Source organism: Macrobrachium rosenbergii, chromosome 3, assembly GCF_040412425.1.
Source record: "Macrobrachium rosenbergii isolate ZJJX-2024 chromosome 3, ASM4041242v1, whole genome shotgun sequence".
NCBI lineage: Eukaryota > Metazoa > Arthropoda > Malacostraca > Decapoda > Palaemonidae > Macrobrachium > Macrobrachium rosenbergii.
This window is the reverse complement of record NC_089743.1, coordinates 44808278-44824866: the sequence shown is the minus strand read 5'-3', so window position 1 is coordinate 44824866 and position 16589 is coordinate 44808278. Positions and strand designations below refer to the sequence as shown.

At 36.5% G+C, this 16589-nt stretch overlaps 1 protein-coding gene across 2 annotated transcripts; it reads right to left on the bottom strand.

The window, feature by feature from the left end:
* Positions 1-4464: 4464 nt before the first annotated feature.
* LOC136854942 (SET and MYND domain-containing protein 4-like) lies at positions 4465-14117 on the bottom strand. 2 transcript variants are annotated; one of them, XM_067131503.1, is made up of 5 exons: positions 13951-14117; positions 9035-9815; positions 8317-8438; positions 7413-7892; positions 4465-6734 (listed from the first exon to the last, which is right to left on the bottom strand). In XM_067131503.1, exons 2-5 carry the CDS (start codon positions 9801-9803, stop codon positions 6141-6143), a joined length of 1965 nt encoding a protein of 654 aa, XP_066987604.1. In that variant the 5' UTR covers positions 9804-9815; positions 13951-14117; the 3' UTR covers positions 4465-6140. The 2 variants fall into 2 exon arrangements, with proteins under 2 accessions (XP_066987604.1, XP_066987615.1); XM_067131514.1 differs by lacking the exon at positions 7413-7892.
* Positions 14118-16589: the final 2472 nt, after the last annotated feature.

Genomic DNA, 16589 nt, shown 5'->3' with positions numbered 1-16589 from the left:
GCGAGTCTTGTAAAACTTGTTACAACTTAAATTTGTACATTTGGTAAAACTGGTTTTGATTAAGGATAATCAAATGAATACCACTGCAAAAGGGTCACTCGTTCAGTAATCCCGTACATGTATTATTAACTATATTGAAGGTGCAATTGACATTCCAGGTGATCCACACAATACCACAAGGACATTAAAGGATCAATACACGAGATGTTTTAATGGCTACTTAGCAAGACCATAATTCATTAATTCAGAAACATCTGACAACCATAAAAATGTCGGGGTTATCCACTTTCAAGAAGCAACAAAAAAAAAAAAAAACTACCTCTTAAGCACAGATCAAGAAATGATATAATTTGAAAAAACTACTTTGAAACTGAAAACCAGACTTTGCAGAATATTAAATGACAAGATCTTTATTTGTGGCCAGAGGCTTTAAGAATGCAGGTTGAACTTTCTATATTTACATTCCTACAGCCCTAGGCACAAAGAAATGCCTAATCCGGCGTTACAGATAACCACTACCAAATTGCGTTAACGTTCCAAGAAAATGTCCCGAATTTTTAAAATGACTGATCAGGCATTTTGAGGATATCAAATGGATTACCTTTAGAGTTCTAGACCGAATATAATCCTACCTTACACACTGGAGAGTTCACAATGACAATTTTCAGTTCTAGATTTTGAAAATGCCTTAACCTATACTGGCCTTTGTAAAATACTAAATTCATCTGGGTTAAAAGGGCAGACAATGGATGCTTGCTTAATCAGGTTCTGAATAACACTTAGTGACATATTTTGAAATGCTGCTGGACTTTCCAAATTCTAATGATGCCTAATCAATTTCTGCAGAGCATTTAACAACAGATTTACCTTTAAAATTAGATGAACTTGAAAAAATTTTCTTTTACAGTTCCACACTGATATATATATATATATATATATATATATATATATATATATATATATATATATATATATATATATATATATATATATATATATATATATATATATATATATATATATATAATATAACACACACACACACAATACATATATATATATATATATAATATATATATATATATGTATATATATATATATATATATATATATATATATATATATATATATATATATATATATATATATATATATATATATAGCTTACTGTAATGAGTCAGAGTCAATCCATATTAAAAATCATCAATAGTGGGAAGAGGCCACACCAAGTTGACTTTCTTCCAACGTTTCTTAATTATCCATTTAATTACATCATCAGGGCTGTTGAAATGAAACAAAATTCCTTGTCAAATCGTAAAAACTAAAACTAAAAATTGAAAAAGCTGAACACTATTCATACAAAATTTCAGAAACATACACATTAAAATTAAAGAAACGAACACAATTTTCAAAGCTCTACATTAAAACGAAAGGTCACAGAATATACAGTATACTAAAAATGGAAATAGGCGTGAAAGGGGTTACACAACAAAAGATTGAGGACCGACCTAGAGGAGTGACAGCGTTAAACTAAAGGTAAACATAAACAAAAGCACAATTCAAGATAAATACAGAAGGGACGAGGACGTACGAGTGTTTAACGATGGAACAAGTTGTCTAATAAAAAGTGATTCCAGAATAACAAGGTCTTGAGGGTTGGTGGTATGGCCTAAAATGCAAGTCTTTATTTTATATATATATATATATATATATATATATATATATATATATATATATATATATATATATATATATATATATATATATATATATATATATTATTAGACTGTATAATCACAGATGTTCAGGGAAACAGAATCAAAATGGTAGCGCAAATCGATTTTCCTTTTAAACTGGGAAGAATCCCACTAAAGGATATTGTTCTGGTAGCAAGAGGAATACATTTAGCATTTGCACATTAACTGGTTACCCAACTGTGGCAAGACAAGGAATCACAATTGATGTACCTTTGAGAGCAATTTTAGTGATTAGAAAGAATCATAAGACTCCTAGAACACCACCGTGTAAAACAATCAGAAGAAACAAGACTCGGGAAACCTTGCTGGGAAGTATTCTAAAAAAAAAAGGATAATACAGTGGAAAGGCATCAAGGGTGTAACACGAGTTCTCAACAATTTAGTGATGACTTAGAATCTAACCAGGAAACTTATTTGAAATTAGACAGAGACCCAAGACTTAAGCCACGAGAAGGCATTTGGATAGAAAGCGCAGTAAATCCAATTTATGAAGGGAAGGGAATTCTTGCATTTACAGAAGGATCACAAGTGAATGGAATACATTATTCTTCCAGCCAACATGAAGTCAGACAGGGTAAAATAGCTTTACAGGTTACAAATAAAACAGGAGGAAAGGTTAGGTATCATAAGGTACAGGAAGAGGTTTAGCAGAGGTATACACTTTACCTTCTCTACTGAAGTTGTAGAGAAGAAAACAATAGCACTAACCAATTCAGAGAATACAAACTTCAACTTAAGAAACAGATTTGAGAAGTGCGAAGATTTGGACTCACTTGAAGGATATCAGAGAGACAAACCAACAGATTTAACGAGTTAATATAGGAATACAGTCTCCGTAGGAGGGCACACTTTTGGCAATACAGTCACATAATACAGTGAAACAACCCATAAGATAGATAGATAGATATACCTATCTATATATACAGTATTTATATATATATATATATATATATATATATATATATATATATATATATATATATATATATATATATATATATATATATATATATATATATATAATGTATGAATTTTTATTACATCACCGTGACTCATATACAGTCATTAAGCTACAACCATCCTTCAATATGCGGCTTGGAAATATGTTCTCACGATACGGCTGCGTGCGACAAACGTACTACATGGTTGGCATGGCATAGGCGGGTTGGTATCGATTCCAAACACAAATATCCAAAATCGCCTCACTGTAGTCCGAGTTCTTGTCTTTCGTGGTTCGAGCCCACGAGTCGACGAACTTATCAAATAAAAAAAAATTCCCCTTCGGGTAACATATGAAAATATATTATTTCCGAGGTAGAGCGAATTGGATATTAAAGGACGTTTGTAGCTTAATGCATATATATACTGTATATTTACAGATCGAGTCTATACTTGAATAAAGTAAATATCTTAATAAACACACGAGGGGATACAGAAAATTACTGATAAGAGAGAAAAACAGAAAAGGGGCGATAACGAACTATGCGATCCCATATGCCGAGTTTGACTGATCGTCGCCCATACGAATTAATGTGTTCATTAATTCGTATGGGCAAAAACAAATGACCGAGATCTTGACCTCTTGCGCGCCCTAACATAACTCGATAGCAACCGCTGACCGAAATGTATATATAGATAAGTCAACGTGAAACATTGGAAAAGGGGAGCCCATATGGAAGAAACTTGGGGAAAATTGTACCAAAATCTGGCATCGAATGAATGCCATATATACGAAGAATCTGCAAACAGAGTCAGCTGGAAAAAAGGCATCAGGCCAGGGAGTGTGTGAGATGTGTGGGGAGGTGACAGTGAAAGCTCGAAGTGTCTTGTGAACTTATATATAAAAAAACCTGTATGCCCATAGACTAAGTAAAATTCTAAGCCTGAGAATTTTACAATGTGCCCTTAAAGATAAAGACTCGGTCACTACTACCCATTGAAAGGTGGAAAGTTACATAGTTTTGAAGACGAGAATAAACGTATTTGAGGGGAAACAAATTTCACTTTAAACCAAGATTTTAAAAACACTTGTAAAATTTCCAAGATAGCTGACGTCTGAGCACGATAGCGTAAGCTCCAACACAACTAAATATAAAGCAACTTGTTCCTACTTAAGTGAATACCTTACGTGTGCATTACACAATGCTTGCACAACATACGTTCCTACATTTAAAAATATGGTGAGTGGGTGCAAAATACAATATGAAGTCTTCTAATGGAAAACCAAACGTAAGAAATAAATTTCCTCTCGCTGACAAAATATCGATACTAACCAACTTGAAATACAGACTCTGTAGTAAGTAGATTCCTATTTAGAAGGGATTAGGGTAAACTCTTAACCCTTGGTGTTTTAAGTTTTCTGTTTTACTTATTGAAGCTGGTCATCTTATTCATGGACCTCGCTGGCTTTTTAAGACTGACTAACATTCTTTTCCTCGTTGTGCCTAACATTTTGTGCATTTTCAACATCTACAGTATTTGGAAGGTATAAACTACGTATGTGAACAGGTTTGACGATACACACGGAGGCCGTTTTGCCTAAGAGGTTGGACTGTGGTTGACGGTGTTGAAAATTATCTTAATTACATACACATACAGATATACATTCCAATACTGTATACAATAGCTGATCGCGTCACCATATCCCTTTAAAATACCACGCATCACTGCAATGTGCAACCTCGGGGTAGGCTATAATTCACTCCAGTTCTTTCAATTCTGCTTTACTCAGCATAAACATTACATACATTTCAAACACTTTACATTATTCTTTTATGGGCTGATTCCCACAATCTCGTGGGTTACTATACGCTTTTTACACACACACACACACACTAACAAAGTGCAACAACACTAAGAAAGTGAAACAACAGCAACAGGTCTGTTTAACCTCAACGTTTCGTAACGGGAGATAATGTTTTTCATGTTTATAAAAAAATATAGGTACTGGTATGCAAATTTGCTACGAACACACTTCCTAACGTTGTCTACAACTAAAATGCGCAATTTTATAGGAAAAGTTTTTTTTCCCGGTTGCCTTTGCAATGTTGACCATGTTGCTGTTACGCAGAAATACTACAGATGAGATACACAGTACAATAGTAACACAGATTCATGATGTAATGTTTTTTATAACTATCAGAAATACTACCGACGAGATACACAGTACAGTAGTAATGCAAAATCATATGTAATGTTTTTTTTTTACCACTACCAAAAATACTACAGATGAGATACACAGTACAGTAGTAATACAAATTCATGGTGTAATTTTTTTTAATCACCATATAATAAAGTGACCACCAATTATATAGCCTTTTATGTTTCCAAAAGCAACGTTCTCGCTGTTTCATCATTTCTTACAGAACTCCAAGTCACATAAACACCTGGTAAGTGCTAATGCTAGGAGTTAAAGATAAAAAAATAATCCCTATAAAAATATGCTTGGCCAGTTTAGACAAAAATTACCAAAAACTGCATAACCACGATTTCAAACCTAATAATAAACAAAACCTGCTTGGCCAGGAGTTCAAACAAACAACCTAATACTTATTAAAAAAAAAAACACACTGTTTGGCCAGTTCAAACAAAAAACTATAACATAAAAAAAGCATGACCAGTTACAAAACACTATTAAAAAATGCTTGGCCGGTTTAAAAAAAAAAAAAAAAATGGATACTAAAATAAGTGCTTTGCCTAAGTTCAAACAAAAAAACCTACGAAAAGCTGCTTGGCCGGGAGATGAATCAAAAACCTTAATTCTACTAAAACAAAAGTTACCCCAAACCTTAATCCTACTGAAAAAAATACCCTTAGCGCAATCCTACTAAAAAACTTATTAAACAAAATTGTTTAGCTAAGGTTCCAACAAACAATTTGATACCAATAAAAATGATTTCTGCTTACCCAGTAGTTCATCCAAAACCTTGATAATTACTAGTCGAGAGTTTAAGCAAACAAAACAATAATAATATAATATATAATATAAAACTCAAGCAAAAACAATACTTACTATAAAAAACTAAAATACTTAGCCAGGAGTTCAAAACAAACGAAAAAACCAAACAATTTAAAATAAAAAACGCTTAGCCAGTTCAAACAAAAACTAATACTTGAAAAAAAAATTGCTTGGCCAAGAGTTCAAACAAAAAACTTAATAAAACAAACTGCTTACCCAAGAGCTCAAAATGCTTTTTACTTATTGCTATTGGGGGAAAACTTGCCAGGTAATAACATGGTGAATTTTGATTAAATTTAGTCCTGAACATAAGTCTGGTTGAAGGGTAAAATTAGTCACTTCACCCAGTGTATAAACATAAGTCTGGTTTAAAGGTAAAATTAGTCACTTCACCCAGTGTACCGCACAAGGATAAAACCTTCTCTTCACAGCAATCCAGCATCGGCACAAAACTCGACTGACCCCATGAAATTCACCAGGGTTCTAGAAGGCATTGCCGAATGTTTAAAGGCCACCTCTGATGCTTCGCAAAGGCGTCTGAATTCCTCTTTTGATATGGGTTTTCCCGTTCTTATTTTGCCCTCCATCCGATGCAAGACCCTGAGCGCTGGAGCCACCTTCTGCGAACTCTGCTTCCGTTTTGACACCTTGTTGGCGACTGCATTACGACTTCTTGTTTTTCGCAAACAATCATTGCACCACATACCCACATTGGTTTGTGGTTTGCTGCAATTCTCACAGAGCAACACAATTTCAGGCAGATACACAGTAGTTGGCCAGTTCTCTTCACAAGCTTGGCATCTGCACACAAAGCCACGGTTCCTCAGCAGTCTTTCATTTCTTGTAATCTTCGGTTCGATGTTGAAGTAATCTGTATAAGAAATTGTAAGCTCCTCGCCTGATGAAATTGGTCTCATGGCGTAAACAAAAGACTCGCGACCAAAGGAAGAGTGTGACATAACAGGACAACACGAGTGGTTGATAAGACTTTTCGCCAGGAATACTTTGAATGCTGCCATCTGGAATTGTACAAAGGAAGACAGTCACATAATTACAGCAGACGCACGGAATCGCCACTTGACATTCACCATTAGATTTTAAAGTCATCAGGGAAATAGGTGAAAGCTGTGGAGAATATCCATCATATGGTAGATGTTTCTACTGTATACTGAATAATGAGCACCAGTAAGAACACGTTAATGGTTAAAAGAATCAGGAAAACTGGTTAATACAGAATTTGCCAGAAAATACGAAAACTAAAATGTGATTTATCAATGTTTTGTCTTACTAGTGTTACAGTAGTCGAAACATTTACCATAATTTTTTTTTTTTTTTTTTGCTGGTGGTGATATTCATAATGCTCTCAAAAGGTTTCTCTCGAAATGTGCAAAATGTTGTGAGTAATGGTAACCTAACTAAATAAAAAATGTATTGAAAATGCGAGCTCTACAAGTTTCAAAGTCATTTTGGTCCATGATGATGACCTAGGGCGAGTGCCAGTTCACTGAAAGACTATTGAAAGACTAAGTACTTTGCCAGCAGGAAGACTAAATATCTATTACGGTAAGGTATTAATTTTCATGTGTGACGGTCACTTCCATACAGTTTGATAGCCAAAACTAGAAAAGTCAATTACAATACAAGGGTGAAATTCCAAATTATCAACAGCATTTCTAGGGCGAATCACTATTACCAACCTTTTGCCCGGCAACGCCAAAGGAATTCTCGGCACTCTTAGCAAAGTTGTTGACCAGTATCTTGCAAGTTTCCAGAAAATCTTCCTTAGTCACGGTTACTGGTTTTCCCGTATCATCAACGAAGTATCTTTCACTCAACTCCATGAATTTTGTCAACCGAAATGCATGCAGGCATTCTGATACCAGATCTTCCAGTGAATCTCTATTCAAATCTTGATGAAGATGGTAAACTGATTGAAATGAGGATGAACTGTACTTTCCTGTGCTGTCAAATCCCAGTTGTTCAGGAAGGGATGGTTTATCAGCCTTGAGCTTACTGCAGATAGATTTCATCTGACTGAAGTTAAACGTTTTCAGTAACTTATAGGAACATGCCCTTGACTCCAAATTATGGTCAAGCACTGAGGCCAAGATCTTGCATTCAAGCCAGTGGTCTTCTGAAAGACCTCTAGTACGGCAAGATTTGCTACAAAAGACAACCTGGAAGGAGTGAAGAACTGAGTGAAAATAACACCACAATACAGCACTAAACAGATCTAGATAAAACTCTCTTCAATATACTACTTAAAAGTCTTTAAATTAGGTTATATTTGTGTATGAATCATATTGTGAAAAAAAAGTTTTACCTACAATACTTTACAAGTACTTTGAGTGCTACAGAGCTTTCCTTTACTATCATCTGTAAATCACTTGAAATGACTAACACACTCCGACTTGACTGCTAGGGCTTTCCTAAAAGCATCATAAACCCTAATAACCTACAAAGAATAACACACTGTATTTACAACCCTGCACGTTTATGTATTTGTCAAACGCCTTCCCGCGAGTAAACACCTGGATATGAAATTGGTTATACTTTATACATAAAATTTACCTGAAACAAAGTAACTGAGGCATACCCTACCTGGGTGCAGCCAGGACAAGGAAGAGGGTTTGAACACTGGCGAGTACAAGCGGAGCAATGCGTAGTCAACTGGCCTCTACCGAGACCAACTGCATATGCCCTTTCCAGACACACTACCTCACCTACAGATGAGAAATTCAACATTTCCGATTGGTATAGTAACCTTGAAAGTCTCTTAATAAGATTGATGTAGCAGTCTTGGAAATAATTTGAAATATTTCTTAACATAACTTCTCTTTCTGTATAGCTACTTCCGCTGACAGGGGGTACAATAAAAATAACACAATGATAAGCCTAATTTATAATGCTAACACCTGAAATGTGGATGCACCCTGTGCAGAGCACCTCCCTGTTAGCCACTAATATCCTGTGCACCAGAACGGAAGTTTCATAGACAGGACATTGATTACCCATTAACCATGATCTTTGCCTTTCAACATTTTAAGGTTCTTTCTGTCCATCTACTTAACACTTTCAGATTTTTTTTTTTCAAGTTATGATAGGTGCAATATCAAGGGGATGGGGGTGAAAACGTGGCTATCAAAGTAATTAAGCTAGGCGAGTTTGTTAAGAGGAAAAGCTAAGGAGTCGACATAGATTAAATGGAAGAAATATGGGGTGAGTTAAAGACATGGAGGTGGAGGGAATTGATGAGGGAGAGAGAGAGAGAGAGAGAGTACGATAGGCATTTCAACATTTTAGTTGATAAGATACTCACCTGGTTTGATATCTCTAGTTGCGATCAGTCCTCTTCCTTTATCAGGCCAGTGTGACACTTTGGCGGCACTGCTCAGAGCTGGTATGGAGGGATTGGGCTCGATTAACGCTGGAGGCTTCAGATAGCTGATGGATAAACGTTCCTTCATGGATTCTCTTAGAAATAATGAAAACGGATTGTCTGCGGCCACACTTTTCTTTTTGTAGTCTGAGCGGCCAACCTGCCTTTGAGCTGCTTGGCACTTCAACCGTCTTTCCTCAATCTGAGGACGTAGTTCTTCTGGGCATCCATACTCTAGAGCCAGATCAATATCTTGCAAACACTTCTCATACTCTCCAAATTCAAACATAAAGGCTGATCTACTTGCAAACCCTTTTCCCAAGGCACTACATCTCTCTAGGGGTACACCTCCATATCTAGCAGGGTCGATGCGAGGAAAGGCAAACTCTGTAGTGTTGTCTTCACTTTCTTCAATTTTTTCATTACTCAACACTGGATGGGGCGCAGCCATGATACTCAGATTATAGAGTGTCAGGGCTCTTTCATAATTCTTCATCAAAAAATGTAAATCGCCTCCACATCGCAACCTCTCAGCTTCGTCTTCAGACTTCACTGATGGCTCCAAGGCGTTGCAATCAAAATGGTAATTGTCCCATGCCCAGCGAAGGATTTCATCCACGTCCTTTTTACCCCTGTAGCGCACCAGGGCAAGATCAGAGAGCAGCAGCTCCATGAGGTTCAAGCTCTCTACGAAGTTGAAAAATGCCATTTCTTTTGCTTCCTGTAAATTAAATGCAATAAGGCAACGTGAAAGTGCTGGTCAAGCATTTCTTTTGCTCCTTGTAAATTACCATGTAATAACTCAACGTGAAAGTGCTGGTCAAGTTAAACAGTATTACCACCAATTGAACTCCAGACAGTTCTTCATCTCTGACTTTGTTGAAATTTACAGGCTATGAAGGTTTCTTTCTACTGCTAACATACCACAAAAGGATTAGCTGCAACTTGCCTCCACCTTATAATGCAACTCATGGTGGACAGACTTCTGGACAACAGGCTCCACAATACAGACTATAAGATTATCGAAATGTGTTTAATTACAGCATAGTCACTTAAATGGCAACGACTTCACTATCAACAAATGAAGTCCCAAACCCCTTCCAACTTTAGAGGTAAAAAAATGTTCTCATAATGTATTGTCAAAGTTTATTTTTGGTAAAATTGGTCGCAAACGAATGTACTGGTAATTTGGCCAAACATAACACTCCAAATGATTTTATTTGGAGTAAGAATGCAAAAACGTATTTTTATTGTAATTTACTCAATCATGTAAACTTAATTTTTAATGAAAACTACAGTTCCTCATTGGACAGGTGGGTACCGTTCTCAGCTGGCACTCTGCTGGCCCATGTTCGAGTCTCCACCGGCCAATGAAAAATTAGAGGAATTTATTTTTGGTGATAGAAATTCATTTCTTGCTATGATGTGGTTCGGATTCCACAATAAGCTGTAGGTCCCTTTGCTAGGTAACCAACTGGTTCTTAGCCATGCAAAATAAATTTAATCCTTTGGGCCAGCCCTGGGAGAGCTGTTAATCAGCTCAGTGGTCTGGTTAAACTAAGGTATACTTAATGAAAGCTGCTTTCTCATAAAATGATAAAATTTCATAAACTTAGCAAAAGTTGCTTAATATTAATGAGCTTCATTGTATCTATCTCAGAGTCAACAAATTTTCAAGTAAAGTGCTTGCAATAATTTTGCAAAATTTGACAAGGTACCAATAGTTGACAGACACCCAATTGTGTCTCTACTAAGTTAAGAAACATACAATGACACCTTTGTATTTAACTAAAGACTTGGCAAATGATGTAACCTCATAACAATTTACTGTCCTCTGGCCCGCCGGCAAAGGCACCTGGTACTTATACCATGTTTGGGATCTGATGTAGTTCATTGTTGTGATACTATTATTAAAACTAATATATGATTACTCAGTCTGAGTCAGCCATTCACTGCATGAACCTCAAGATCTGAGAGGTCATGTTGATGCTCCTGAAGGGGAAAAAAAAAATTACTTCAAATACCGCTTTTAACAGGGGAGTCTTTTGATGAGTTTCAAGGAATTTAACAAATGAAAAAATAAATAAAAGCAGACACTAATTGCTCTCTTATTATACGAGAGCCACTAATTAGAACTGCGTTACTGGTTGCTATTGGAAACCCATTTACATTAACAAAATCCAGAGCATTCCTAAATACCAGTTTAATCCTGATATTAAGTAAAGACTAATGCACTCACAATATGGTTTCCATAACTCAATGGCAACAGAAGTTACTAGCTGTTACACTTATAGTTATACATTTCTAAATACCTTAGGTTTTTCACTAAGCATTTTCATTACTCGCACTTCATAACGTAGATCAGTGTTTCTTAACTGTGGGGGAGCGGCCTCCAGGGGTAAAAGTTAAGTATACCTTAGTTTAACCTGACCACTGAGCTGACTAACAATTCTCCTTGGGCTGGCCCGAAGGATCAGACTATTTTACATGGCTAAGAACCACTTGGTTACCTAACAACGGGACCTAGGCTACAGCTTATTGTGGAATCCAAACCACATTATAACTAGAAATGAATTTCTATCACCAGAAATAAATTCCTCTAATTCTTCACTGGCCGGCCGGTGATTCGAACTCCGGTCTAGCAGAGTTCTAGCCGAGAATTCTACCGACTCGTCCAACGAGGCACTCTCCCCCCAGGGGCAGTCAGCAATTTCCAAGGGGGGGGGGAACCCTATGTAAAAACTAAAATTCCCCTAATTAAATTCGTTATTCTCTTTTTAAAAAGTCGCTAAGAATCAGTGTCAAGTATGTAACTAATTCATTTCCAAAGGAATAAAAACAATCCCTTCTCTTTTCTCATTTTCATTTAAATCTGAGAGGGAATTTTACTCACTGATGAGAGGGGGGTCGTGGAGTGAAGGACAAACTCTTAGAGGGGGCGTGGTAATAAAAAGGTTAGGAACCATCGATGATACAGGTGTTCATTATTTATACAATCAGGTTCCAAATAAGTGATAATTTTTTTGAAAATTAAGCAAGGAGGTGAAGTGTTGACAGGGGCGTCACTTGGGATGGGCTGGGGGGGGCATTTGCCCCCTCAAGACACTGATGGTTTGCCCCTAGCCTTTGAAATAATAATAATAATAATAATAATAATAATAATAATAATAATAATAATAATAATAATAATAATAATAACTATTTGATGCTTCAACAATTCAATACAGCTCTTATGTTTTCAAAATGCTCCAATTTGCGCACAAATTTCCAAACATTTCTTGGGGGGGGGGGAATACAGAGGGGCTCCCTATCCCCACCTATTAGACACCACTTACAAACATTAATAATTTGAGAAGGAAACCTTAGCATTACATAGGCCTAGGGCCAAAGGGTGACACCAGCAAAACTTGGTGCCGGTCCTTAACCCGGATTAAATGATTAAATGATGGAGGGTTGCTGTTGTCGGAAAGGTTATCCGTCCATAAAGTATCTTCCAAATTAATTATGACGTGGGCCGTTCTAGACTGATATAGCTGGAGAAGGTTCATTGATAACGGTGGCCCCGACTAGGTCATTGGGTTCAGGCGACGACGAAGGATCGTCTGTCAAAAACACTTGGAATATTCTGACGATTTTACAAGCTACTAGTTTAGAAGTATGAATTTCTGAGATATCCATTGTGTGTGTGTGTGTGTGTGTGTGTGTGTGTGTGTGTGTGTGTGTGTGTGTGTGTGTGTGTGTGTGTGTAATAGCCTAAATATCCACTGACAAGAATGTTTGTCAAGCAACCTCCAACATGCGTCGCCTTATAACACCTATTAAATATAAAATGCCAGACTGTACATGGGCTAATAGATGAAGTATGTGTATATGTATATGTGTATATGTAGTGTGTGTATATGCATACGTGTATATGTATATAATTATATATATACACTGTATAATATATATAATGTATGTATATGTACATATATGTATATATATTACATATATATAATATAAACAATATTACTAAATATATGTATTATATAAAATCAATAATTCCAAAGAACAGCTCTGCAAGGAGATACAGTTTCCTAATAATACTTTTAGACTCAACACAATAGGAAAGGGTATATATAATGCATTACAAGATCATTTGGGGAATATGCCGTCTTTATGTATTTTTTCGTTTATCCCTGGGGAGCTGGTACTAAACACGGTGTCTCATGGAGGTTTCTGTAGAATTATCCAATAAACCACTATTTTAGTGTGAGTGCGTGTGAAGATTTCGGTAGAATTATCGAATAAATCACTATTTTGCGCGCGCGCGCGCGCGCGCGTGTGTGTGTGTGTGTGTGTGTGTGTGTGAGAGAGAGAGAGAGAGAGAGAGAGAGAGAGAGAGAGAGAGAGAGAGAGAGAGTTTGAAGCAGGTAAAAGTCAACCATAAGTCTTGGGCCTAGGCCATCACGGTTACCCTCGTTTCTAACTTTAATTCCGGAGCTTTTACACGGTACTTCCAACATAACAAAATACCAAAAATTCCAATTCCCAGAATACTAATCGCTGGCCACACATCAAATTGCAAGGGGCAAGCAACACCAATACAAAATTTGTAACTGCCCACAAACTATCACAGTTGTGCAGGGGCAGTGAAACCTACAGTAAACCTGCATGCACGCAACAAGGCAGATAATATGGCAACTGAATCGAGTAGGCTTACTAAATGAAAATGCAAAATAGGCTAACTAGCCTAAGGCCACGAAAAGATATTACAACATTACACCATGCTTGGCAACGCCACACCTTGAGTACACTTGTCAATCAATTACATTCCGCTCAAAATTACACGTCTCAAAATGGTATAAATTACTTACTTTAATCCATAAGTTTCTGAAAGAAACACTCTGAGCACTAATTCTGTATGATCCTGACCACAATCTCACGTTCACTCTCTCGAATACGAATACCCAAACGCGGAGGCAGCTGCGCAGATAACACGAATCGACGTTCTAACACCGTCGCTTGAAGTGAGCCAGCAAGTGAGCAAGGGGTTCCGTTCAGCTCCTCCTTGCAGTATGACCAAATCCTCACCAAACAAATTCCCTTCACCACGAAGATATAAGCCCTTGTTTGCTTGAATTTATATTCCAGATTCAATTTCACTCATTTTACTTTAGATACTAGAATTCATGAAACTTGCATATGTCATAACATGTTGCCATGTTGGCAATTATATTTTGACTTTTAAGAAGAAACTTGAGTTTCCCTATTGAAATGAATCTGAAGTTGAAATATATTTACAAATCACTGAACTCTTCACGGACGAAATAGGCAGAAATTTAAATAACTTAAAGAAAAAAAACTCTTTTAGGGACAGGGGCTTTTACACTTCACTCTTGGCAACAATGACTAACTGAGTGAAATCAGGCGACATCCCGGCCCATGTGAGTCACTTGTGTCAGAAAGTTCCGGTATAAAACGCGTATGGTTGTCGTACGGACGCAATTGAATCTGTTGCACTTGTGTACAAAGACGACGTTGTTATCAATTGATTTACTGTTTATCAACAATGTCTCATGTTGAACAACGCACATATCAGTATCCTGTTATTATTTTCGGATAGCGCAAATTAGTTATGAAAGATGGCGTATTATTTTTAGGCGCCAACTTCAGTGCGCTTAAAATTAAATTAGGGAATTGTTTCACTTGCTACTACTTAGATTTAGCCAGTAACTTGCCGGGAGGGGCTCTTGCATCCAGAAAATTCACTTGTTCGTAATTTTATTGTGAGGGGAAAATGACTAAATTTAGGAATCATCATTATTATAAAGACCAGTTAGTTTTTCTACCTTCTGCATTGCGATGGTATTGAACGATCTAAATATTTAGTTTATTATTAGAAATAAATACTTGGTTTATTACTAAATAAACAACATCCATAAAAAGACTGCGCTTATCACCAGCTACCCTAATCATCCGCGGGAACTAGTAACTGAAGCTAGCAACAGACCTTGGAAACCTAGTGTGGGAGGCAATGAATTACGGAGTCGTTGGATGATGGCTCATTACTGAAACTTTTGCTTCGAAAACATCAAGTTCAGAGGTTGCAAATCATGTCCTTGTCCATATGTTAGATGGCTCTGCCATATCAACGGGAAGACAGCGTTGCTGATATCCCTCTCTCACACACACACACAAATCTCTCTCTCTCACACACACACACACAAATCTCTCTCTCTCTCTCACACACACACAACCACAAATCTCTCTCTCTCTCTCTCTCACACACACAAATCTCTCTCTCTCACACACACACAAATCTCTCTCTCACACACACACACAAATCTCTCTCTCACAAAGAGTAATAATTACTTTTCACCAACTTGAACCCATCTTTACTAAACCATTTTACTTCCGTAGGGAGATACTGCCGTCAGTGCACCTCATGCAGTGGACTGTAGGCATTACATTAGTTTCTTTGAAGCGTGCCTTCGGCCCCTAGCTGCAACCTCTTCCGTTCCTTTTACTGTACCTCCTTTCATACTCTCTTTCTTCCAACTTACTTTCCACCCTCTCCATAGTGCAACTACGAAGTTTTCCTCCTGTTACACCTTTCAAACCTTTTACTGCCAATTTGTTTCAGCGCTGAATGGCCTTTGGCCTAAATTCCATATTAAATTCAATTCAAACCAGTCACTCTAGAAATTAAATAGTACCATGTCACTGACATTATCAACATTTCCCCCAATGCACAGAATCATCATTCCTCTGTCGTTCTAAACAGTGCCTTAGTACCATGGTGTCAGTCAACCGTAGTGGGTGGCATCAAGAGTATAGAAGGATATGGTGATAGCAGTATCATTTTCCCGCAGGATTCATTGAGAAATAGGAAGTTCAGTATTAGGAGTCACCTATATATATATATATATATATATATATATATATATATATATATATATATATATATATAGAGAGAGAGAGAGAGAGAGAGAGAGAGAGAGAGAGAGAGAGAGAGAGAGAGAGATAATAATTATTCAGGCATTCTGAGCTTCTTACACCTCCAGAAAAAAAAAGAGAATAAAAGGTATTTTAACCAGCGGGAATAATTCAGAACCAATAGCATGTATGAAAACAGAGTGGATATCATTTTGCTAATTCATTTAGTTTAATTATATATATACTGTATATATATATACATATATGTATTTATATACACATACACATACATATATACAGTATATATATATATATATATATTATATATATATACATACATATATATATATATATATATATATATATATATATATATATATATATGTGTCTATATGTGTGTATATATACACATATATACATTTATATATACACATAATATATATAGATAGATAGATAGACAGATACAGGTCTATGCATTTCATCTTAAAGAGAGCAAGACCAGACAGACGCGAACGACCCTAGCTCTTCGCGTTTAGGTATTTGATGACGATATCAGAAATTGTCTCACGAAAACAAC